We start from the raw sequence: 25,605 nt of genomic DNA, 5'->3' as shown, positions 1-25,605 counted from the left end.
GAGTACCATCCTACTCTCTGTCTCTGCCTCCATGTTTACATGGATACTGGGATACAGAGTACCATCCTACTGTCTGTCTCTGCCTCCATGTTTACATGGATACTGGGATACAGAGCACCACCCTACTCTCTGTCTCTGCCTCCATGTTTACATGGATAGTGGAGAAAAAAATAACCATACAGATTAAAACTTCAATTAGACAATAAAAATGAATCCCAAGATTGCCAGATGCAGCATTTAAGTGATACACATCAACTTTGGTGATTGTTTCTTCCATCTTTACCTGCTCCCTCTTGTCACAGAGAACAACACGATGATGATGTTGAGTGTTGACCTATTGCTCGCAAAGTACAAAAACTGTTTGATCTGTGTGTGATCACTCTTCAGTCTGTGGCTCAGCTCTTCTGTCACCTCCATTAGGTATAATAGCAACTCTGATAAAGCCTGGCTGTTTCCAATAATAAGCTCTTTTCAAATGAGGTCATTTTGACATGTCATAGAAAGAAAATATCAGGTCTACATAAGAAAAAGACGGATTCAAAGAGGATGAACTAAATGAAGAAATATTAAAAAAATATAGCTTTAACACAATAAGCTGATTATTTTGTAGGACTTAATAAGGATATAAGTTATGGGTTAAAGTCGAGAAAAAAACATCATTCACTTAGGATTACTGCTGCTTACAGCCTTCCTTCAGCTAATGGCAAAGAAATATTTTAACCTTTAGAAATTCAATACCATTTATATAAGTACTCCTCAAACTAGAGTCTAATAATTCCAATTGAAAATAGGTAAAGTTTCCCTTTAATGTTTAACAGAGATTGTAAGTTTTAGCTGTCACCACAGGGAGGCAGTAGCACATCAACTGTAACAATTGGCTAATAAAGATGCTCTTTTATTCACATTATGAGTATTTGTAGCAGTGGAACAATCTGTATGAACTTATAACATAACAAAATCTGTGGTATTACAACGCTTCATGATAAACACATAGAAAGTTTATTTAAAATCTCATAAAATACTGTAGAAGTGCAAACTGACATACCGTAATACACAGTAAAAACAGTCCTGCAGTCATGTGCTTTTTACAAGTATAGAGCCATAAATATTAAAGTTTACATCCAAAGCCATGACTGTTCCACACAGAAACATCCCAAAAATTAAACAACAACAACAACAACAAACAAAACACACATACTTTTTTCTTTTGATGATGGCAGTGTTCACTGTGCACCAGATGGCACTGCCGGCAGTATGATTACAGTTGCACTGGCACAACTTTAAGACAGTATGTTACAGACATTTCAAGAGAAAGAGAAGTGCCTGCACAACAGCAGCTCCTCATTCTGAGCCTGTGCACAAAAAACACGATGTTAGTCCTTGTACGAGAGACGGAGGCTGATTGGTTTTGAATCACGCTGTATTAGATCTCCAGTGCTCTTCATCTTCAAGGCCTTGCAGTGTTTCCTAAAGCCTCTCGGTTTATAAGCTGCATCCAGAAAGCCTTTGTATTTCTCAGATTGAATGAAGCGTGGGAAGGAGTCATTCTCCATTAGGCCGTAGATTTTCTTCTGTGCCATGATAAAACATGAAGGCCCTGGTTGCTGGAGACTCTGACTGATGATATGTCTGGTGTAGAAATCTAAGTTTACCTGCAAAGATATGCAATACAAAACAAAATACCTAAGCATGCTAGACACTGTGTGGTACATACTATACATAGCAGCCACCTGCGTTGTTACCACAGTCAAAAAGGAACTATTTTAAATGCTGGTTGATGTGGTTGACGTACAGTAAGTGATTAGGGGTCTGAGCAATTTTCTAGAAAATGTCCTCATTCTTACGATAAAATCGTTGAATATTACCGTACAGGCTAAATTATGTTTTTCTTGTTCAGCACTTACAAGCATCTGCACAAAAAAAATCTCCCCTCATGATTTGGCTGATCCTGTAGAGTGTAACATTACCTGTCTGGGAGACTCGTCCATAATGAACTGTTCATAAATCCCCGCTGCTCTCTGTGTCAGTTTCTCTGGACGTTTCAAGTGTTTGAACTCTTGACACGCGAGCCAGAAGTCCAAGTTTTCCTCACAGAACTCTGACTTCAGAAAGTCCCGAAATGCTGTTTGTCCACCTTTTACACAAGAGCACACAGCTTCAGAAAAGAAAAGAAACAGAAGCCGACCATGATATTTGTTGTCTATTGCATGGACGTGGAAGAAAATTACATTTTGTGGAAAGGAGCATCTCAAGAGAATCTCCTAAATTACTGCGTTCATTTGTTTCCTGCCTGTAGGGGGAAGAAAAGGAGGGTTTTAGGGTTTTAAAGATAAGCTCAGATGAAACAATAATATTATGAATTAATTATTTTAACAATGAATTAACCTGTTGATAATCCTCCATGGTAATGGACTCTGAATTAAGTTATGTATCCTGGATTTCCATGCTTGATGACTAGAAGAGTGGACATCAGCAGGAATATATAAGTGAAATTGCCCTTGCTGCATTAGAAATCAATCATGTACTTACATTGTCTTTGTGTCCTGGGTGTCCAGAGACATCCTACAGAGCCCATTCATTGCTGATTTTAAATCACACTAACCTCTGCGAATTCAAGTTTGATGGTATCTCTCGCATGATGCTGTCGAAAAGCTACAGTCTAGTTTCCCTGATGAGGGTCAAAGCAAGATTAAAATCCAACTGTGAAGCCAAGACGTTTCTCCCTGAACTACAGCTCTCAGCACTTTCCCCCCATTTGCGTCTTGCTATCTTTAACCTCTGTTGACATCCAGCCTGATTGTTACACGATTAGAATGAGCCACATGAATACTGAAAGTGCGTCAAACCTTGTGCTTTTCCTTAGTGTTTAATTATAGAACAGAGTTTGCAGTGTATCACAACCCTCATCGCATTCTCCACAGTTAAAAGCATTACAAATGCTGCTGAAAGTCATCCAGCTTCTACGTCATTTAGCTCACCATTCAAGTCTGGGATATTCTTAGTCACAGGTCAAGTGGTCATGAGTTTCTTAGAGCTGTTTAGTTTTTCCTATTCTGTTCTTTCTATCAATCAAGTTCATAGTTCTCCATTTCCACAGCCATCCCTAGTCCAAAATCAGCAGTAGAAACACTGAAAACCAACTTTATGTGTGTTCTGTGTAGTGGTTTAAAGGGCCAATGTGTCATTTATTTGGCCATATAACTCTCAGGTAGTGTCTTTTTATGTAAAGTGATGCAGTCTGTCAACTCTAGAATTTTGATTTAGCTGTTGTCATGATTATATCTATATGTGTGTATGCATGTATATGTACATACTACTTTTAAAGTTTTGCTCATTACATTTTTGATTACACTGAGACAAACAAACAAACAAACAAAAAAAGACACCTACACGTATTATAGTTCACCTGCCCACACAAGTGAGTGTGCCAGACATTGCAGCATCTCATCCAACAGTTGCTGAGACATTTCACTCAAAACCACTGATGTCAGTCTGCTGCTGCTGCTGGCACTGGAGGAAAGATATGAATGTATTTCACAAGTGAGTCAGTCAATGAATGTGTGCTCTAGAGGAAATGCAATGAGAATGCAAGCACGTAACAGAGCGCCATCGTCAATGAGACACTACGAAGACCACACAAACCAAACAGAACTAGCGCAGATGAGACTGAACTTAAACTTGATGTGGTTTTGCAGGACCAGACTGAGCTGGGCCTAACAGGAAGTGAGAAGCAAAACCAGCAGCCTCATGAAAAAGTGCACTGTAAAGGTATCATGACTCGGACTGTAGAAAAACATAATAAACTGAAAGGAGTGTGCGGTGCAGAAAACCGTTGCCAACCACATGTGTGCTACGGTCTCTTCCAAATGTACAGGAACGGTAATTCTTGGGTTGAAAATGTCTTGTTTGCAATAACTGCGACTCACTGACACCACCAAGTCATACACGCATGGCTCTAACTCAAATAAAGGTTAAAGGGTAAATCAATGTGTAGCCATTGTTCACCTGTTATAAATGTGACTGTGCCTCAAGTTACCAGCAGAACAGTTCTGACTAATTAGCATTATAATAGCAGTCAAAGCAAAGAGAGACTTTGTCACTTTCAATCATGGTTTGACTAAAGGGGCCGTGCACAGCAGTCTTCCAGGCTTTGTAGAAATTGTATTAGTTGAAAAGGAAAACACACTATTAGGAGATCATCAAGTGAAACGTGTTTTCAGAATTGTTCAGACTTTATTGAACATGTTAAACGTTCCTACCTAGTTATAGATCTGACATAAAAGGACCATATGACTCAATATGGATGTTTTTATGGTGCTCTCAGTTGATAATTAATGTCACTGTGGGGGAAGTGATATAAACAGACAGAGCAGGGACGCAAAGTAGGATATCTATGTCCGCTTTTGCATGTGTGTTACACAATTACCTACATAAAACCACGTTAATCACTCATGCTTTTAGGTCATGGCTTGTTGCAGAATATGGAACAAACCTGTTTGATTGCTGTGTGAATTACCTCTTAGTGGGTCAACATCATCTGTCATCATCAGGAGGGAAAGCTCTTGTATTCTGCATAACTCTCCCAAGTAATACAGTAAAGGTTTTGCAGCATATAAGACTGTGTTGTTCCAAATTAAGAAGTGATATGAACTTTACATTCTGGAGATATAGCGACTAGATTTGCATTATAGGCTCATAGAGGATCACGGCCATTTGGTTAGATGTTTGATTACATATTACTTTTACATAATACAGCGCTGGCAGCCAAAACCAAAAGGAGAAAAACGTTTGTCATGTGAAATTCACTTAAGTGCAGTGGCTTAGGCGGTTAACAGCTCGGTGCATTGTTGGGTTTCACATGTCGCATCACATGAACGGGCAAGTGGGGTTTCCCTGTGCACATTATACATTAACTCCCGCTCAAAGCTGGAAGAGAAAGTGGACTTAAGACAGACACGTGGTGGCCAGAGGACGAATCACAGTTACATTGCAGTAACTTTGCTGAGTCCCTGCGTCTTCTGCTAAAACAACCACAATGTTCACACGAGGTTTCAAATGAAATGTCTCCAAACACAAGCTATAGCATTTTCAAGAAATATGGTACATGCATTCATGTTCTAGCACAACTGTCGCAACTGCTCATTTGTCGACTACTTTGTATGTTCAATGTCCAATGCTAATTAACAAATATAGTCATGCTGCGAAACACCAGCAGCGTTTGCATCATTGTAAGTGTTTAGCTGTGCCGCAATGCAGTTTAGCAAAGTGCGTTACAGTCTCACAGAGCTTATGTCTCTGTATGTACTTTATCAAACCCTGACTGAGCAGTCCTCGTGTTCTGATGCATTTTGTTATTAAAGGAAAATTAAATTCTGCCTCACTTTTGTTGTAGATATTTTTATCCACTGACTAATTGCTTTAAATATTATATTTAACTGGGACAGATTTTAATCTGGCAGAGGTTTTCCACAGTCGAACATTGTTTACCTGCCTCTGAAACACAGAGTCCTTTGTTAAACCGGTTGAGCAACATCACCCAGTAATGCAACCAGCTCCTGTATACAGCATGGATCCACAATGACGATTTCAGTCTCGTGACATGGCTAAACACAACCAACAACTTTCAAATATATATTGTAGCCTCACTGATAGGATCCTTGATACCCTCAGCAATTTGTACCTGCCATAGATGTCATATACTTTGGTATGTGACAACTCAAACATCCTGTTGCTCAATTGTGGCCTAATGTTTTTGCTATAGCTTCTCATTGTCATATGACTAATTTCACAGGACATACTTGTTACTAATAAACAGAACAGTGCAAATAAGGAAATGGCAACAAGACAGACATCAGTTTAACACCTCAGAATAAAAAAAGGGCTGAAAGCAAAAGCAAAAACACGACATTGCTTTGACGCCTTCATTCTTGCTAATTCCTGTCTATTACCGTCTGAAAGCACAAAATGTGTTTGAGATGCATTGTGTATATGCATCTGCCTCTGTGTGTGTGTGTGTGTGTGTGTGTGTGTGCTTACATAAGTGAGATTAAAAGAGGATGTGGTGGAGCAGTTGGGTCTTACTTGTTCCTAATTTTTTTTGTAACCTTTAGCAGAGTGATACCTGACTGGTTCCCAGAGATAAACTTCCTTTTCTGTACTTTTTTTGTGATATAAATGCTGTTTCGGTTTGAAAGCTGTCTGCTAAAAAAAACTGAAGACTGAAAAGTAAAACACCAAGCTTAATCAATCCTTCAATATTGGGAGAAGCACATTCATAAGAATGAATGGCTAATAACACATGAACAGCTGATTCAGAATAATATGATACTTTTTTGATCCCCATAGGGTGTGGATGTTGGTAGACAGCTGCCAGACAGTACATGTCTGTGCTACTTTGTGGTATGGGTGCCTTTGACTACATGACATGAAGGCAGGAGGAAGCAGGACATGAACTGCTGACCCTTGCATCTACAGATGACTGGTCTCCCAACTGAGCTTCTGCCGGCCATAACAGATAGAAGAGTGATGTGACTAATTCAAACAGCCCATACACAACTGTATGACACACACATCAAGATGTTAACATGCCCTTATCATTACAGTCCTACATGACGAAAACCTCACTGATCTACATTGCAAACTCATGCAGAGAGAGAGATTCCAAAGATATGAAAAGTGCCAGGGTAGATTTTCGGTAACTGGTCAGGATGGGACGTACAAGACATGTTGAATATTTCAGTTTGGCTCAAAGGCATAGTGAAAAACATTTTACCTTATTGCCAAAATGTTAATGAGAAGACATAGAGAGTTCTATGTGGCCAAAGTACTAAACTACAACCAGGTTACTTCACTTAGGACAAAAACTAGGAGCTGGAGAAAGAAGTTAGTTTTAAAAGAGGCTGTTGCCATACAGAAATGAAAATGGCATCAATCTTCTTACCTAACTCTCATTTGTAAACTCACAGAAACACCACCAGTTGGTGGATAATTTAACAGTGAGTAATGAACAAAATAAAAACTGACTGGATGAAATAATTAGTGAGCAAGTAGCTCACTGAATTGTTAAGGCTCTTTTGTGATAGTCTGTAAGGTAAGAACAGACAGGCAGTGTAAATTTAAATAATTTATTTTTATACAAACTTCAATTTAAAAACAAACAAAAAAAAATCTGTAATATTTACATTCAAAGTTTTCACTGCACAACTGTGGAATATATGCTGTATAGCTTATAAAATATTATTATACTTCTAATATAGGCATTTCGGTATTACCAGCACTGATATCACAATATAACATTTAAAATGCATAATGCTGTCCATAAAAACTTCAAACTTACCATAGATACCATTTACTTATCTATTGCTTTACTCATGTCAATAAATGTAACATGGTGTGTCTCTTGTGCGCTTTCATATTAGGTGGAAGGTGTTGTTTGCACCACATACACTTCCTGGTGTGTCTCACAGAAAGTCCCCAGCACTTTTTACACATCATTCACATAATCATAACATCTGCGGGAAATCCTTCACATCACCTCATCACTATCGCTTCTGTGTGTGTGTGTGTGTGTTTTTTTTTTTTTAACTACAATTCATTTTTGACCTGAACACATGATTTCCCATCACAGCAGCTAGTTCTGAACAATGTCTCTTTAGCTGAGGTGGCTGCTTCTCTCTAACAAAAGCGCGTGTCTTCGTGGCTAACCCTAAAACATTCTCCAAATTAAAATGATTTGCTGGATAAACATGTTTCAGGTGCTTTGGCTTAGCATCGCCAGCCGTGGTCCCAGGACAAGCAAACATGCACCCCGGTTTCTCTCAGGTACTCCAGCATTGGGCTCAGCGTTATAGTCCATCAGCAACAAACACGGTATCTGTTTTTTTTTTACAGCTTCACTGATTCTGATGTGGAGTCCATTAGAGCCTGATATATGTCAGACTTGAGAAAACGTGGGTACGAGTCCTTCTCCATTAGCTCATAGACAATCCTCTGGGCATCATTGAAGCACACTGTGGTGGGCGCATTAATGTTATTCCTGATCACCTCCCTCGTCTTGTGATCAATGTTGATCTGGAAGCAGAGGATACATAATGAGGACTTAAAGTGGCGGATTGTGATAAGAGGCCTACATTTGTGTGCATTATTAAAGCCTTTCTACATACCTCTTTTGGAGCCTCAGCTTGAATGTAGAGTTTAAAGATCTTTTTGGCCTTGGAGGACATCCTGAAGGAAGACTTGATCTTCTTATAGTCCTCACACACCAGCCAAAACTCTATGTTCTCATCACTGTACTCTGTCTTCAAGAAGGCCTGAAATATCTTCATTCCATCTAAACAGATGAGAAGCAGTCAGCCAGCGTTGAGGAAGAATACTTACTGTGAAACGTGACTTGATTTATGTGTCGATTAACTTACATTTGGATGATAGAAGTCTCTCTAGTGAGTCTGACCACTGGGACATCTCTTCAAAACAAAGCCTGCAAAAAAGGGGGATACACTGTCACACACACTGTTACAAACTCAAGTCTATGTCAAGTCAGCCAGCTTAGATGTTTCGTTTCCAGAGATGTTTTGGCTTACCCGTCGGTTTTAGTGGACTGGGACGATCTAGACTGCAGTCGAGACGTCAGGTTTCCCCCCCTGGTTCATCGAACACAAAAGACTTTTACTCATAGGCTTGTGTTGTTTTAAAAAATGTATCAGTAACCACATGAAATGTGGTACAAGGCACCATGTATCAGCTGAAATGAAATATTTACCTGTCTTTGCTCATCTTCTTGTTCTCAGTGTTTGTGTTGAGTTGCTGGAGCTCCCTTGACTGAGATGCGACTAAACCTGGCATGGCAGCAGTGTGGGATTATGTGCAGAACTGCTCTTAGAGAGTTGTGAGATCTCCGAATGTCGTTGCGTCTGTGTGATGAACCCGCTCAGCGCCAACTTATAAGCACAGCAGAAGTCTAACGTTAGTGGGTAGCGTCACAACACTATTCTCAACTAACCGCAGAAAAAGAGGAAGTTGAGGATGACGCAGACGTGCGCAGAGTGCAGCTCTAGCTGTTTATCTGTGCCGTACCTGGATTATACTCGTTTGATTCAAAGTCTAGAGATGCAAATGCGCCAGTGGAAAATTCAGCAGCAGATAGGCAAATGCTCTCTCTGTAACAGTTTGCCTCAAGGACCAAAGTCTCAGGTTTTGGGAACATTTTGTTGCTGAAACCATTTCAGCATTCACTGTTAAGTTTCAATAAAACATTATGTCCTCTCAGGCACTGGAGCATTTGTATGTAGTTGCTTTGTTGACAGGAGTGAGATGAGATAATGACTATTACTTCCAGGTCTGTACACTAATTATGACGCTAAAGGCAACAGTTACTTAGTTTCACTTAGCATGAACACTGAGAGCAGAAGAAAACTGCTTGATCTGACCACAAATTGGAAAATCTGTGCCTCCTAAAGTCTCTTCTCTTAAGAATGGGAATGTATGTCTTAAAATGATGATTAGAACTAGTCAACAATGGCTATATGAATAACCAAATTAACATTTAGCTCAATAAAAAAAACATTTCTAAGGCAGTTGACTGACTTTATGGTTTCAGCATTTTATGAAATACTTTATTGATTTACCAGTGCTGTACATTTTCACTTGAGCAATAGTCATATAGTCTATAGTAATTCGACTCAATGAACATTTCGTGGATGGACAAATTGTTGATACAGAATAGTATATGATATATACATATGATATATATATATATATATATATATATATATATATATATATATATATATATATATATATATATATATATATATATATATATATATATATATATATATATATATATGTATATATATATATATATATATATACCCTAAACCCTAAACCCTAATATATGTATATATATATACCCTAAACCCTAAACCCTAATATATATATATATATATATTGTTGATACAGAATAGTATATGTGTGTTTATTGTAATACATTTGCATCTGAGTTCATGTTTTTTCTTTTGATTTGTCTGTACTTGGCTATTCCCTGTGTGGGATTTTGATTTGGTGTCCTATAGAGGTAAGTAACATACAATTTCTGTCCTGTCCTGGCTTACAATATGACTTAAATAGTGTCTTTGTTTCCATGTGACAGTGTCTTTGCCACTATGCAGTGTTTGACAGTGGAGGCAGACAGGAAGCATGAGGGGAAACAGAGGGGGATGACATATAACAAACGTTGCCCACCAGAACCATACCAGACACACTTCGAGTATGAGTCTTAGACCACTAAAATGCCTCGCAGTTTCCACTTTAGACAGTTCAGAACTTTGTAGGCACATGGGGGTTTAATGCAATCTCAGTGTGCAGCTAAGGTTCAAGGCAATGACTTTTAAACCTCTCTACTTTCTGTGTCTGTGTTGACAGGAAGTTGTGACCAAACAAAAGCTTTCACCCTGTTGTCTGGAAATTCTTAAGGACCCGAGGAAGAGTTTATAAAATTCCAGGGGAACAATCACTCCTTCCTCTTTCCTTCACTTTTCTCATGTTCAGTTTAATTAACAATATAAATCAGTGGTCATTAGTAGTTCTTGGTTTTTTGGGCTCTAATTCACACCTTGTGATGTTGATGTGAAATACTACATTCATCAGAACTTTCCATATTTAGCATTCGAGTAGTTCTGTTTTCTTTTTTTTTCTTTTTTTTTTTTGTCATATTTAAGTTGGATGTATTATGTTCACGTTATAAACATTGCCAGTTTGTGATCCATGTGTGCCGCACAAGATACCTAATATTGTCACTGGCCCTGGTTCAATTTCTTTTCCCATTATGTTGAATTCTTGGCTTGTTTGACTCTGGAGAAGTATCAGAACAGCTGATGAGTGTGTATGTCTGCAAACAACCAGGAAACAGTCAGGAAACCTTTTGATTCTGATATTTAGGGGAATAAATTACTATAATCCTTCCCACTCATACAACAGTAAAAAGTCCCACACTTAGTCAAAACACTGTTTTTACGTTTTTTACATAATCTGCCTTAAAAATGAACCCTTGACCTGCAAATCATAAAATCTATTTGATGCTCTTGCTGTGTGATTTTGAAGTCACTGGGTGATGGAGCCTTAGTCACAGAGCAAGAATAGCTATGTTAGGCCATACTTAGGTACAGTACATAGTTAAATGCTAATGTCAGAGCACTGATGTGTACAATGGCAATATTAATGTGGTAATGTTAAGCAGGTGCTGTATATTGTTAGAAAATTTCACAAGAATCCACTCAGCTGTTGTTTTTCATTTCACTAAATACCACAAACCATGTCAAGGTGTTGCTACAGGACAAGTTAGGGGATTGCCAAATTAAATGTAATTCATCCTCTAAGCACCATCAGTGACTATACAAAATGTCAAGCCATGAAATAACTAACAGTGGTAATGACAGTTGTTGTTGTTGTTAATGACAAAAAATGTCCACCTGATTGGAGTAACTAGATTACCAAAGATCTTAGGGTTCATTCTCTTGGGGTGTTGAACATTTGTGAAGGTTTATGCCAATCCAACTAGTTTCTTTTTCAACTGTAGTTTCTGTTTAACCATTACATGTGGAACTCATTACATTATTTTAATCTACCATTTAGCCTGTTTATCAGGTAAATGCTTTGTAATTAGGAAACTGTACATGAAAGAGTTACCAATAAACTCTATGACCTTACAGTAGGTAACTCATTTCATGAAGGAGAGCTTTGTGTGTGTAAGATAACACAGAGGCCAGGTCCTCTTACATTATACAGGATTAGTTTTTTACAAAACTCTTTTTCAGTTTCAAGATTTATTCGTCACATACACAATTATATGGGCAAAATAACTAGCAGTATCATTTGAATCAGGTCTACTCCATAGACCGTACAAACAAATAAACAAGATATAAAGAAACAAACAAACAAAATTGTTAAAATATTAAGGAAAGAAGTCTAAGAAGTATCAAGATATAACTATAACCATAATAGCATAAATATACATCTGAACAGGAAGATGTAAGAACAAGATGTGCAAAGAAGCGCGATATTGCCAGTTGTTATGACGGCCTGGGGGAAAAAGCTCTTCCTGTGTCTCTCAGTTTTGGCCATCAGACTGCCGAAGCGCTTATCAGATGGTAACCGGATGAGCAGACAGTTACTGGGGTGGTTTGAATCTTTTATGATTTTAGCAGCTCTGTCTTTGCAGCATTTGAGATAGATGTCCTGCAGACGGGGTAGAGCAGTCCCCGAGATGCACTTAGCTAGGTGGACAAACCTCTGTGGAGCTTTGCAGTCCTGACTGGATCTGTTACCATACCACACTGTGATGCACTCAGTTAATATCTTTTCTATGGCCCCTAAATAGAAAGCTTTCAGGATTTCTGGTGAAACCCTGAATTTCCTCAGCTGGTGCAGATGGTACAGTCTTTGCCTGGCTCTATTCACCTGAATGTGGCTTGAATGCTGTCAAACCAAGTCAGGTCCTATGAGATGTTTGCTCCCAGATAGTCGAAGCTGCTCACCCTCTCCACAGGGATCCCGATGATGATGAGAGGTGTGTAATCCACAAAGAGTTCTTTGGTTTTGCTGATGATCAGAGAGAGAGAGTTATCCTGGTTCTATGATGACAGGCTCTCTACCTCACCCAGGTATGCAGACTCATTGTTGGTTATGAGGCACAGAACCACGGTATCGTCAGCAAATTTGACAATAGAAGTGGAGCTGTGAGAGGACATGTAGTCTGTGTATGTAGAGAAGGTAGAGAAAGGGGCTAGACGGAGCCTTGTGGCGCTCCTACACTCATGTGTTGGAGATGAACTGGCCAACTTTCACTACCTGAGGTCTGCCGGTGAGGAACTCCAGGGCCCAGTAACAGAGGAAGAAGAATTCTGGCCAAGATCTTTAAGTTTACATATTCTTCATATTCTCCACTATCGTGATTCGGATCTGATCATGGATGGCTGGATTTCAGAGGTCAAAATCAATTTGTGTGATGTTATACTGTTTATTGAGATGGCATCTGGAACTGGAGAAAGATAGAGATGGTGCCAACAAATACTGTTTTGGGTATAGTTTAATCTACTTCTGTGACCTGGCCAATCAGAAGAGGAAGGGATAGGGGGGGAAGGGGAGCCTTCACAATGCAGGAGCTCAAATGAGCCTTTTGAGTCTCAAAGCTAGAGGAGCTGTTGCATAAAGAAGCATTATGACACGTATTTGCATCTTATTAAATTGAATGAAAAAACCCCAGAATAAAATATAAACCCTAACTTATGCAGAATATGATATATAACATATTAATGCACTGGATTTGAACCTGATGTGAGTTTGGCTCTTATGGTCATGTTGTGTATGCTCATGTTTTGCTTTACAGGAAATGTTTTGTGTTTGAACGCAGCTGTCGACAGTTTGCTGTGGTTACATAAACTCTTATCTATGACGTTTTCTTTATCGGTTGCAACACCCATCGCTGAGTTTTCTTTATCAACTTTGAAAATTACAAATTTGCTCAGTTTTCCGTTTTTCTGTCTCCTGTTTTACTTTCTGTGAGCAACATTTTCTGTAGTTTCCCTGGGCTACATATCGAGAGATTTTATAGCCATGAGTGCAGTTTAAAAACGTGGCTTATCAAACACTGTTTTTTTTTACAGTACCCAATGACCTTAACCCTCCTCCCACAAAGAGGTGAACACAACCAGAGTTTTCAAAACTAGAGGAAGTTGCAGCAAGCTGTCTGCACAGGCACAGAGCGGTTTCTGCCAATCATGTGAAACACCTCTAAAAATATCCCCCCCCCCCACCCGCCACCCCCAAAACACAAACACACAACACACAAACACACACACGTTCAGTGCCACTGACGCAAACAGAAAAAAACAGTTTGTCTAACACCCAGCAGTCACATTGAGAAACCACGCTGTGCCAGCTTCCACTTTTGAAACACAAAACCTACACCAGGCGAAAGCGCGTTCAAGTTGTAAACAGAACAACATAACCAGCATTGTAATTCACTGAATTCTAGCATGAGCTTTACCTGATTTGTGAATCTGAACAATGTGTCCAACAGTAGTTTGGAAACCCTGTTTCATCACGCACTTCTGTATGTGCATGCTTTTTACATAGGCAATTAGAAAATTAAAATCTTATATAAAAGAAACTGCTCTCATTAAACTCGGCATGACACCTTACATTGATCTTCTTTATAAATGGAGATTTATGCATGGAAAGATGACAAGCTTTGTTAAAGAGAATGTTTCCATCAAATTAAAACGAGCAATTTGAATGTTCTCCTTTTTTTTTTTTTTTTTTTGCAATGAATGAACTTGTCTGAAGTGCCACAGAAAGTGGAAGTCTTCTCTCCCGCCTTACTTAGGGGCTAATTTAACTACAGGCTAAGTTGACTCATCCACTTCCTCCCTCTTTTTATGTTTAATGTATAGGCTTCAAACTGCGGCGGAGATGTTGCAGAGCAACATAAGGAAGTCGGCACAATGGTAACTTGCATGTCAGGCACCTCCCCCCCCCCCCCCCCCCCTCTTGCTTAGTTGTGCCTTTGTGTTTAGTGTTGTGTTGCTTGAGGACTCTGTTGCCATCTGGTGTCTGTGTGACCAGCGAGCATATTACAGTAGTTACAGACAACTCTTCTCTGACAACAACTAAGGTGATTTGCATCACATTCAAAAGGACCACACCCAGAACACAGAACTGACACAGATGCTTAACAATACACTCATATTTATTTGCATGTGAAATGTCTAGGATTTATATTGGCTTAATCAATTACATAAAGTGTCAATAATACTTTACAATACAGGAACTCTTTTTATTATTGATGTCATGGGGTAGAGAAGAGAAAATAGATCATTAAAGAAGAATTATATGCACAATCCCTTTTTTTAATATTAACATAATTAAAGAGATGAAATATAATACAAGCTGCAAATTCCCTTAAGCTGTAACTGTCTACTGAATCACACAGATTGAGAAAAGCTATTTCTGCTACACATAGGTTCTGGATTGTATGGCATAAACCTGTTATCCACACTGAAATCAAAGAGTGCTACAGCAGATCAGAGTTGGAGAGAAGACTTTATGAGCCTCTGTCAGAGAGGCTGTCAGTTTTAAAACAGTCACCTTGAAGCGGTTCTCCTCAGGAGTCCCTGATAGATGTCAGATTTTAGGAACCGCGGGTAGCAATCCCTGGCCATCAGACTGTAAATGAGCTTTTGTGCTGTATCAAACGAAGTCAGAGTCGGCTGGGAGATGTTCTTTGTTATGTTTTCTCTGGTACTGCAATCTATGTTGATCTGGAATCAAACAGAGTCACCCAGGGAGGTGTTATCGCAACTCTTTCCTCACTTTAATGTTCTAGAAGAAAACTATTTTATCAACATAAGCTTAACACAACTCTATGGCAGCAAATACATCACAGTCAAATGGCTACATTTATGTTACAGCCCACAACACTGTGGGTTGTAACATCTATCCGATTTGAAATCCTAACACACTCTGTCTTTTTTACAGCGTGTGCTCAGGTACCTGTCTCGGCGCTTCTGTTTGGACAAACTCTGAGTAGATCCTGTTGGCGGAGGAGATCATCTCTGGCACTGTTTTGATTTTTTTGTACTCCTCACAGGCGAGCCAAAACAGTATGTTCTCCTCACTGTACTCAGACTTGAGGAACTCCCGGAACGCTATCTGTCCAGCTGGAAATGACAAATCATTAGGCAGGTAGCGCGTATACATACATCATATATATTTATGCACAATCAGAAGAGACTTACCTTTGCAGCCAAGGACTTTGTCCACTGATTCACTCCAAATCTCAACATCATCCAGGGGATCCTTGGGAAAGCAACACAATCTACCCTTGAAAAGAGCAGCAAGATCTATCACTAGCCCAGTTGTCTGTGAACTCTACAGCCACATGCAACATACAAACCACAGCAGCAAATTCATTAATCATTTTATGTACATGATGTATTACGTTTCAGGGCCTGTAAATATTTCAGCTATTTGATGCACTGAGCATTGTCACTACAAGCCCCATCAGAGGTAAAGGCACAATACAAAGTGAGACTTACAGTGAGTGAAAACCTCCTTGGTATTTTCCACATGGTTGCTCTTAAGCTGTTGCCTGCAGAAAATGGTAAAGGCCCAATAATCAAATATGCAGTAACTCACTTTATCGCCATCTCCACGTCCTCTACCAAAGGGAGACAGAGATAAGATCCTGCCAGACTGAAGATGGGGTTGTGATTGTTTAGAAATGAGAGAGTCAAGTGACTGAACAAATCTAAATGACCCCCACCCAACCTGAATGGAATATATGGAAATCTGTATGCAAAGTGTTGTTGTTGGGAGAGTCAGGGCATCCTTCTGTGTCTGAAGGAAAAGAGACCTCGGCTGTGATTTCAGATGACCTCACCTGTTGTCCAAAACAGTGATCATTGTGAACGTGAATGTGACAATATGAGGCTGGCTGCTTATGTCACTGAAGACTAAACAAGCGAATTTGATCAAGATGATTCCAACAAAGCAATTCAGAAAAGTCTTCACCACTTATTAAAACCTTTTTATATTTAGTGAAATGGTAACAGAATGGACTGTTGTGGTAAAACACTACAAATCAAATACAGAATGAGATTTAACTAAAGCATTGTACGATGGTCAGGAAGCTCTGGGAAATATCTTGACCATAAACAAATAGCCATAAACAAATTCACTATTAAGGAAAAGGCTTGCCATCCTGCTATTTGCATATCTGCAGTGTTCCTTATTCATCACAGTAACAAAAGCATAAACAAGCACTGGTTTATTAATGGGCCTCACAACACCTTCACTGTAGGTATTTGGACAGCAGGGCTGCATGTCCAGAAATGAGTCAATATGTAGTGCAAGTGTGGATTGTCAAAAAAGATAAAGCCTTGGAAAAAAAAATTAAATAAAGCACTGTGAATGTGGACACGATGAAAGCCTCATTTGGCCTGGATGTATTTCTTTAGAGGAGGTGTGGTGATTTTACCAGTACTTGTGCCGACCACGGTTTTAATCCCTTCCATGGCATGTATGTAGGAAAATGTTTTCACCCTCATCCGGTAATAATTATAGCCCCAATTACTTACTGGTTTTCTGTGAACTCGTTGCTCCTGCTGTAATTTAAATCCCAAGAGATACAAGTGTCCTCATATTTTAAAGTGGAGCTCTGATATCTTTTCTTTTTTACTACTTTTTAATGAGCTTTGTGTGACATGAACTTTAGTGTGAAAATGCTTAACGTCCACATATTGTATATGGTCATTTAGGAACCACTACAGTGACGGAAAAAAGCGTAAAAACAATGCATGTTACACTTTATGTGCTGTGATTTCACCATCATCATCACCCCACGGTGAGTTTTATCCAAATGAGGCTAATGTTTTAAACTAAATGCTAAGAGTAAATAATTCTCACATTGACAATGCAAACAAACCAATGTTTAGCAGATAAACTGTTTGTCATGCTAGCGTTTGCTGTCTGGTACCAGGCATAAAGTACAGCTGAAGCTGAGTAAATATAATTCAGTTTGGTCATAAACGATACAAGTTTAAAAACTGTTCTAGTGGAAAGACTAGGGGAACATTAAAATTAATTATTTATCAAAATATTAGGGGCTCTTGCATGTCAGTAATATCCATTCGTTCCCAAGACATTTCATATAAAACCACAAATATTAACTTGGTCTTTTCCTCTGAAGTCATCAAGATTCATCCTCAGGCGACCGTAAAGGCCAGAGGATCATCAAAATGATTAGCATTTCTCCTCAAAATGTAAAATGTCATGGCGGTCCATTCAATCGTTGAGGTCAAGTCCGCCTGGTCCAGCGTGGTTCCCCAGTCAACACAAATCAACAGGCTAAAAACAGTGATGTATTTTGATGGAGATTTTGCTTACTCATGCATAATTTAGTCAATCTCGAGGTGAATAAATGTGTAGCATTCTTTACTTTTCCACAGTGCATGAACAGATAGCATTGTGCTATAACACAGATCTGCACAAGAGAAATATTTATTATAGTTATGTCCTTTGTTCCTTTGGGTCTGCAGACTGTGGGCTGCGTGGGACACACAGTGAATCATAATACATATTTCATACTGAGCATGTCCAGTGTATTTTAGCCTGTTCTGACCTTTCTGACCACTGGTGCAGACGTGATTGGTCCTAACAAACCAAGAATGTAAATCAAAATGGGTGATGGAAAACACTCGGGCTGCCCCTATTTGCATGTGTGTAGACGCACCAAGTCGAGGAATTTGTTTTTCAAAAAAGGCACCACCGAGAACGAAGAGAGGACGGAGAGAGGAGAGTAGTCTGTGTGCATTCACTGCACATTAGCCAAGGTGTTTTATCTTGCAGTCTTTTAGCTTTTCATGTTCCCAAACTAAAAGTTACTCTGAGCTCTCGGTGTTACCAAGGACAAAAGGACAAAAGGACAAAAGGGGCATTTAAAAAAAAAAAGAGCATTGATTTGATTTCACACATCTACAGTGAAATGTGCCTCACTGCTTCCTCAGCAGTTCACAATAGGCACAAACCAAGCTGCACTTTTTTCCCCACACACATGGTGGCACTCCAGTCCTGTGCAGGCCTCCTTTCTCTACTGTAGCGTTCCCTCATGTGTTCACCTGTCTCTGTAATTGTTGACAGCATGTGAATTTGGACCTGGACTGCACGGGGGAGGTTGTAGATTGACCTTGATATGCAAAAGCTGATTTCAATTCGCTTTCAAGCCAGTGGAATGTATTTGGTTGCATTCGATTAAATTTGAAAATATATGATGTATTTTTCTGGACTTGTATGGCAACATGAAGGCACATTCCTCTCTTTCTTTCTTTCTTTTTATTGCTTACTTTCACCACTTTTAGCAATAATTTTATTTAGTATCTGATGGTCCTTAAATAATACATCAAATCAAGAACTGACATGATCTCTGTAGGAACAATGGAAACCAACTTGAGCTACAGAACTAAAACAAATGTTTATTGATGTATGTTGTCTTCCACAAACTGCTTTTGCAGCTGTGATTGTGACTGATCATCCAATGCAACTGACAAAGCCTGTGTCAATTAGTTTCAATGATATTTGGACTCCAGTTTGCAGAAATGATTCTTCAGGGTAATGTAGAGCCTCCAGATATGCATCACGTGTTCAATGAAGACAGTGCAGACACTTTGAGAATCGAGGGAAGTTGTTCATTATGCTTTTCCCCCACAAAAACAGATGCTTCTCGAACGTTTGCTGTAGTGCAGTGTTTAGAGTTCAAGGTCTGACTTTCTCTCTAACCTTGAGACTTTAAAACTGGGCAAAACCTTCCATGTGGACTGTCCTGTAATTTCTGTAGGTACGTCAGCATTGACTTTAGAAATTTCACAATTCACTGTACTGTATGAACTTTGGAGTGCACAGTTTTGCTAAATGTTTTATTTTTACACGTTTTCTATGACTATGGGGCGTGCTGGGGTGAACAAATGGGAACGCGTTTAAGAACTTGGATACCAGAGCCCAAGGGTGCAAAACTACTAACAGACTTTGTCTTTGATTGAGGAATCTTTTAAAGAGAAACTCTCGTTATTTGAGAAAATCTGTGTAAAACCACATCAGACGCCTAACAATAGATCTTTCTGCCTTAAACTCCTTTCAGAGTACCATTTATCTTGTTTTACAAGCCTTATATCTCCAGACAAACTGCTTTCTTACGCTTTTGTTTCCCTTCACAGGTTTTATAATACATCTTTAACTTGTGGATGATTTCAGAGGCTTTTAGCTCAGCCTGAGTCACAAATTTAAATAGCAATTGCAAAGAAAAAGAAATCTGCCAGCAAATTCTTAGCGGGCAACTAATCTTAAGCGGTGATGAATTTGGCAGGCCAGCTGAGCTCCTACCTTTGTTAACACATCATTACATTTCTAGCACTTGTATTTGTGTGAGAAGACAGCAGGAACTGCAGTACACGCATGCAGCTGCTATCTAGATGGATGCATAATTAATGTGAACTGTGAGGTATTCCACGCAGGGTTTTGTAAAAAGACAATAATGAGATGGACTTTATTCCCCTGAAAGCTATTAGAAATATTTGTGTTAATGGTTAACAAGCTTAACCATATATATACCAACCATGTATATCTGTGTATGTGTGTATGTATATATTTTTCGATGATGTTTGGTGGTGGACTCGTTAGGATCGCTGACAGTTTTCAAAGTTAATGAATGTTTGTCTTTGTAAGAAATATAGCTTGTGCATACATATACAGTAACATGAATAATTCTGTGCAGTGTGGTGTGAGATGATAAGGTCTATTAATTTTTCAGTGATTTGGAATAGGGAACTACTCACAATCACAATTTCCCCTGCTACTGTAATGTGCACACATTATGGCTCCATTTGTCACATTCACATTTGGTCATTCAAACTAATTAATGTTAAGGCCTCATTAAAACTGCTTTTATAAGAAAGTGTTTATTTGACTTGCGCCACATTTTATGGTATGTACATTTTACAACAGCGAGTCAAAATTAGATAAATTATGTTACAATAGTAGCAAACATCAGAAAAAACATACAATGCCAGGATTATTACAATGTATTATTAGTATTCAGAACCATACGGTATATTAAAACGGTATATATTTAAGTTAATAACAGTAATGATAGATTAAGGTCCCTTATTTAAATGTTTTAGTCCTTTACAGTTTCTATTGCTGCAGGTTTTCACTGTGAGTTAGTCTGAAGAGGCAAATGTGAATTTGAATGAGATCTGGTGAAATTAAATTATTGTATAAAGGTTATATAAGGTGCTATTGCTGGATTGATGGCAAGGCAATAGAAATGTAACATGTGTGATGTTAAGAGAGTTGGCAGTCTGTGTGGGGCTACATACTGTCAGTAGCACTGAGGCACCTCATCTGAGATTCTGTCTCCAAACATCCCATTGTCATTCAAGATTTGCAAGCTTTGATAAAATATAGAAATCATCAAAAATAAAGAGTTCTCCCCAGAAGGGGTGTGCTGCCTTTGAGGAAGAGAACTGATAGATTTTTGCTGCAGGTGCTGCAGAATGATCTGACTTCATATAGACAATACTTAAGTCTGACTGGTCGGAGGTTGTCCATTCTTTTCAGATAACCATGTCGCTCTGATGAAGTGGCGTCATAACCTTTGTAAATGGAGACTTTCTTGCTCAAAGTTAAATGACAAAACCAACATGTGCATGTAGGTTAGGTGGATAAGAGCCAGCTGACTTAAGGTTTGAAAAAGGCAGGAGCAGCTGACTAAACCTCCCTAATTGTGACAATCACTAAAAGTAGAGTCCCGTAGTCTGGCACTTTACTTTGCCATAACTTTTTGCACTTTGTTCATTGTACAGACCGAACAAAAAATATATTAATTTGTGAGCTTTCAGGTGCTGGTACGTGGGCCAGCTCTTTCCACCTTTTTCCTGTCTTCATGCTTGCTAAGTTGCAAGTTGTAAGGATGCATAAAAGAGCATTTGCCCAAATGTCAAACTATTCCATTACATGGCAAGTGGTGTAATCCACTTTGACTTCAGTGATTATAAAAAAATATTGCACTCTGCAGAAGCAAACCTGTGCATAATAAGCCTCAACTCCTACCCCAAGACACTGCGTTCCAACAATATCTGCTGCAAATCATAGATTATCTCCTATATGATCATCGGTTTTGCAGAGTGCGCTACCACCCCCTGTGATCTTACAACTGCCAGGCTGAGGGCTCAGTTGTGGCCTCGCCTCTCTCGTTGAATACACAGGACCGTGACCTTCTGCGAAACATGGTGGCTCCGGGGCCTTTCCTCTTGGTGATACGCAGATAAATGTCAGAGGTCAGGAACCGTGGGTAGCAGTCCCTTTTCATCAGACTGTAGATTTTTATCTGTGCTGCTTCAAAACAGCTCTTTGTAGGTTGTGCTATGTTCTTCTTGATGGCCATCTTGGTGTCATAGTCAATGTTGACCTGAGAGAAAAGAAATTAGGATGTAATGAACAGTCATGATGCTCAGTTTTATCCAGATCCAAATGTAGATGTAAATTCCAACAACACTGCAGCAAATGACAGAGATGATGACCTCCTAGATGTGTTTTCCTAACTGCAGATACTGCAGATGGTGAGGAGAAGAACATGGAGACCCCAAACCCACGTTTAGTGGCACTACACGAGCAGTATGAAGTATTTAGCTCATCAGTTTAATTTGAAGGACATAAAAGCAACCACCAACACACAGCAGCTTCCTGGATATCATCACGGATACCAGTGTTAATTTCTGGCTCCCAACCAACATCAATATTGAATCTCCCTGCAAATCACCCAAGTTGATATGTACTTTCATGTTACTGCAGCATGTTTTATATTCACACACACATACATATTTAACTGAAAGTGTGTGGGTGATGCTCTCTCTCCAGTTCTGCAGAGAAGCCTCAAAACCTCAAACCAGACACCAAGCTCTCTAACGCCCAGATCGGCTGTAGGCCTTGATGGCGGTCACATCTCCTCTCAAAGGGAATGGAAACCTTCCAGACCGCAATTGTCTCGTACAGAAATAACCCGACCTGCTGTGCAGTCGTGCATGCACAAAATGCATGACCTCCTCAAGCTGCAGTTCCTAACAACGGCTCTCAAAGGTCAACCTGCTGCAGGCCTATGACTATGTATCGCCCACCGACATCTTTATCGCAGTGACACAAATATTTCAAACCTCCCACAGTCAAAGAAAATCTCCAGGGGTTGTTTGAGCCTATACAGCTCAACTTTACAGCCTGTTTTGGAACATTACATACATATGTGCAGTTAATAATAATTAAACATTTCGTACCTCTTTAGGGGCCTCCGATTCAATAAATACTGTATAAATATATTTAGCTTTGGACAGCAGCTTTGTCTGTGAATCAATAGTCTTGTATTCTTCACAGGCTAACCAGAACTCAATGTTTTCTTCACTGAACTCTGTCCTGAGGAACTGAGAGAAGGTTTCTACCCCATCTGATGCAGAGAAACAGAGACAAAGAACACTATTAGCTAACAGTTGTGTAAATGTGGCTCACATTTAATTGTACAGGGATGTATTAAGGAGGATTAGAGTTTCTATACAAGAACTTCCTCATTCCAAAGTCACTAAAATTGACATTTTGTGTAAACACTTTATACACTATATCCTTATTGGATTGCATTCACAAATGCAGTCCAATAATAGTCCACCCATACGGTGCACTACAGCATTTTCAGTATGGCACTAAAGTGGAGCTTCTGTTAGTATGAGGAAGTTGCACAGTTTCTGTATTACTATCTGAGCTAACAAACATTAAAAGATGCACTGAAACTCTCTATTCTCTCGTCATTAACTATTGATTGCCTCTAGTGCTCCATAAAAGTTTACAATTCAAATGGAGCAAAATGTTTGACAGTAGAAAAACCTGTTTTGGAGAGCGGTTCGACACAACGTTTCTGAGAAGTTCGGAGCATTAATCTGACCTGAGTGCTTTAGCATATCTTCAAAGGAGTCACTCCATTGCAATGCTGCTTCTGGTGAGATGCTGCAATAAAAACAGAAACGTGGTCAGCTCTTTCCTAATGATGCACAAAGAAATGTTTTTGATTCTCACGAGCCATCCAGATGCCACGTTTGCCACTGTAACAGTGAGTCATGGAGGGTGCTCGCAACTGAACACTTCATGTCCCAAACAACATTGCCTATATATGAAATTAATGGATTGTGCCTCACTTGCTGGGTGTTGCATTTGTCTTTTTATGGGGACTGACATTTTCATGAGAGCCTGACTTGGTGAGAAAAAGGCTTAGTCGGCTCTTCCTCTCCTTGTCTTTCTGTCTGCAAACAATAGAGAAAATACATCAAGTTCCACAAACAGCGATGGCACTATTCACCACATCAGCAACTTTCCAGACAATTCTTCCTCGCAGACACATTTGCAAAATGGCCTATGACACAGTAGAAATTACACGCTATTCGTTGTACAACACAAACTAAAAGAGAAGTTACGAATGCTTGTGCTACATGTTTGAACAAAAAAAAAGTCAGAAAATGGAGGACGGCAGCTTTAAAAAGTCTTACATCGAGTGGTGGCTATCACTCACACTCAAACCAGCCAATATTGCGCAGTGTAGTCTACAAAAATATCACTTATTTCAATGCCATGCTGCTCTTGAGTAAAAGACTTCTCTATTCAAAAAGAAACTGTTGCTTAATCTGTTGTCTAATGATTAAAGTTACACCACTAACTATTCAGACATCTGCCTTTAACACATATCAACGAACAATATAAGACGACTCATCTCCAAATCAAGTAAACATTTCAAAAATAGCTGTTCACACACCAACCTGCTAGAATCGTCCTTCATCTTTCGTGGCTGCAAGTCTTCTGGACCAAGCATTTTGAAATACGCTTCCTCCTTTGGGGCCATGTAGTTGAATTGAGGAAATAGAAAAAGAAGCGTCTCCATGGTGTTCTGTCTGTAACTGGCGTGTGAAGCGGCAGGCCACAAATAGCTCGCTGAAAATGTTTTAACCCATCATTTGATGAGCCTGCTCATCTTTTATAAAGCCTGCTCGCATTTCATTTCCCACACCTTTTGCTCCACTTCCTGTAATGGTGTAACCACTTACAGCTAACAGCCTCATCTGAGATAGAGAAAACCCCCTGGGTTCAGCATCCTGTCAACTGTTTACTTAGAAATGAGAAAAAGACAGCTGGCTACTCTCATTCATGGAGTTTGTTTGTTTGTTTTTGATTTATTTAATATCTGATAATGACATGTTAGTATTTGGAAACATTTAAAACATGTTTTCATGCAGTATAAAGAAGTGAGCATAACCCAATAGCCCAGGTAACATAAATAAAAGATTTGTAGGTTCTGCACTGTCTATGCACTTTCACTGCTGCAATTTGAGTATGTGATTGACATAAATCCTATCAAGCTTTTTAATAAATTTCTTCCTTAACAGTGAAAAGCAGGGCATTATTATCAGAGAGGTCATTCGCATTCTGCTATTCCACTTGCACCAACAGCAAGGCCAGACACTGCAGAAATGGGAAGAATGAAATGTAATGAATAATAAAATGTGTCTGCGCGCAGTCCGGGCTTAGCTCTTTCCAGAACATCAGATCCTTAATGGAGAAAGACAAACTCACTGTGACACAGTGAAAAGCAACAGGGAATAGGTGCATTCTGGGGCAGATGGAGACAAATGTGATGTCTCTGTTCGAGAGCGATTGAAACTGTCTTTAAAGAGACCGGTACAGGACCTTGACTGTGTTTCTTCCGAAGCAAACAAAAAAACAACACATCTACCATCATAAACAACTCGTAACTAAATTTAAAGGTTACCTGACCCTTGTGTGTGTTGCTTGTTGTATTTGACCTTCACTGTGCAGAATGATGTAGGCATGTACAGAGTTTGCTTCTGGGTGCGAGTCCTGGTCCAGTATAGAACACAAGCATAATGTAGAGACCCTGGTGCGGTTACACATAGAGTAAAGGTCACGATTCTGTACATAGCAACTTCATGTTTTACTATTTGAGTTCAACGT

The 25,605-nt window shown here is 39.3% G+C and overlaps 4 protein-coding genes across 7 annotated transcripts; all 4 read right to left on the bottom strand.

Annotated features, from left to right (window-relative positions):
• Positions 1-878: 878 nt before the first annotated feature.
• On the bottom strand, positions 879-2,924 carry LOC113171400 (regulator of G-protein signaling 8-like). Of its 4 annotated transcripts, none has more exons than XM_026373730.2 (5): positions 2,530-2,924; positions 2,386-2,454; positions 2,229-2,290; positions 1,968-2,134; positions 879-1,652 (listed from the first exon to the last, which is right to left on the bottom strand). In XM_026373730.2, the coding sequence occupies exons 1-5, from the start codon at positions 2,577-2,579 to the stop codon at positions 1,374-1,376; spliced, it is 627 nt and encodes a 208-aa protein (XP_026229515.1). In that variant the 5' UTR covers positions 2,580-2,924; the 3' UTR covers positions 879-1,373. The 4 variants fall into 4 exon arrangements, with proteins under 4 accessions (XP_026229515.1, XP_026229516.1, XP_026229514.1 ...); XM_026373731.2 differs by having other exon boundaries at positions 2,603-2,921; XM_026373729.2 differs by having other exon boundaries at positions 2,386-2,924.
• Positions 2,925-7,559: 4,635 nt separating this feature from the next.
• On the bottom strand, positions 7,560-8,935 carry LOC113171317 (regulator of G-protein signaling 13-like). Its single transcript, XM_026373607.2, has 5 exons — positions 8,759-8,935; positions 8,580-8,639; positions 8,415-8,476; positions 8,163-8,329; positions 7,560-8,070 (listed from the first exon to the last, which is right to left on the bottom strand). Exons 1-5 carry the CDS (start codon positions 8,839-8,841, stop codon positions 7,885-7,887), a joined length of 558 nt encoding a protein of 185 aa, XP_026229392.1. The 5' UTR covers positions 8,842-8,935; the 3' UTR covers positions 7,560-7,884.
• Positions 8,936-14,979: 6,044 nt separating this feature from the next.
• Positions 14,980-16,250, bottom strand: rgs1 (regulator of G protein signaling 1). The gene is made up of 4 exons (XM_026375265.1): positions 16,192-16,250; positions 15,792-15,871; positions 15,547-15,713; positions 14,980-15,314 (listed from the first exon to the last, which is right to left on the bottom strand). The coding sequence occupies exons 1-4, from the start codon at positions 16,200-16,202 to the stop codon at positions 15,138-15,140; spliced, it is 435 nt and encodes a 144-aa protein (XP_026231050.1). The 5' UTR covers positions 16,203-16,250; the 3' UTR covers positions 14,980-15,137.
• A 4,235-nt stretch (positions 16,251-20,485) lies between these two features.
• Positions 20,486-24,649, bottom strand: rgs18 (regulator of G protein signaling 18). Its single transcript, XM_026375264.2, has 5 exons — positions 24,396-24,649; positions 23,781-23,885; positions 23,531-23,592; positions 22,875-23,041; positions 20,486-22,015 (listed from the first exon to the last, which is right to left on the bottom strand). The coding sequence occupies exons 1-5, from the start codon at positions 24,515-24,517 to the stop codon at positions 21,755-21,757; spliced, it is 717 nt and encodes a 238-aa protein (XP_026231049.1). The 5' UTR covers positions 24,518-24,649; the 3' UTR covers positions 20,486-21,754.
• Positions 24,650-25,605: the final 956 nt, after the last annotated feature.

The sequence above is a fragment of the Anabas testudineus genome, chromosome 17, assembly GCF_900324465.2.
Source record: "Anabas testudineus chromosome 17, fAnaTes1.2, whole genome shotgun sequence".
In the NCBI taxonomy this organism is placed as follows: Eukaryota; Metazoa; Chordata; class Actinopteri; order Anabantiformes; family Anabantidae; genus Anabas; species Anabas testudineus.
The sequence above is the reverse complement of the archived record's forward strand: the minus strand, read 5'-3'. Positions and strand labels throughout refer to the sequence as shown.

Bases quoted from the DNA above. Each gene is read 5' to 3' on its own strand.
- rgs1 (XM_026375265.1), bottom strand. The intron at 15,714-15,791 runs GTAAGTCTCTTC...TGTCATTTCCAG, and splicing joins CAAAGTCCTTGGCTGCAAAG to CTGGACAGATAGCGTTCCGG. The intron at 15,315-15,546 runs GTACCTGAGCAC...GTTTGATTCCAG, and splicing joins AAACAGAAGCGCCGAGACAG to ATCAACATAGATTGCAGTAC.
- rgs18 (XM_026375264.2), bottom strand. From the start codon at position 24,517: ATGGAGACGCTTCTTTTTCTATTTCCTCAATTCAACTACATGGCCCCA. The intron at 23,886-24,395 runs GTTGGTGTGTGA...TATTGTTTGCAG, and splicing joins ATGAAGGACGATTCTAGCAG to ACAGAAAGACAAGGAGAGGA. The intron at 22,016-22,874 runs GTACGAAATGTT...CTTTTCTCTCAG, and splicing joins AATCGGAGGCCCCTAAAGAG to GTCAACATTGACTATGACAC.
- LOC113171317 (XM_026373607.2), bottom strand. From the start codon at position 8,841: ATGCCAGGTTTAGTCGCATCTCAGTCAAGGGAGCTCCAGCAACTCAAC. The intron at 8,477-8,579 runs GTAAGCCAAAAC...CCTTTTTTGCAG, and splicing joins CAGTCCACTAAAACCGACGG to GCTTTGTTTTGAAGAGATGT. The intron at 8,330-8,414 runs GTAAGTTAATCG...TCATCTGTTTAG, and splicing joins GAGACTTCTATCATCCAAAT to ATGGAATGAAGATATTTCAG.
- LOC113171400 (XM_026373729.2), bottom strand. From the start codon at position 2,507: ATGCAGCAAGGGCAATTTCACTTATATATTCCTGCTGATGTCCACTCT. The intron at 2,135-2,228 runs GTAATTTTCTTC...CTTGTGTAAAAG, and splicing joins GATGCTCCTTTCCACAAAAT to GTGGACAAACAGCATTTCGG. The intron at 1,653-1,967 runs GTAATGTTACAC...ATATCTTTGCAG, and splicing joins TGGACGAGTCTCCCAGACAG to GTAAACTTAGATTTCTACAC.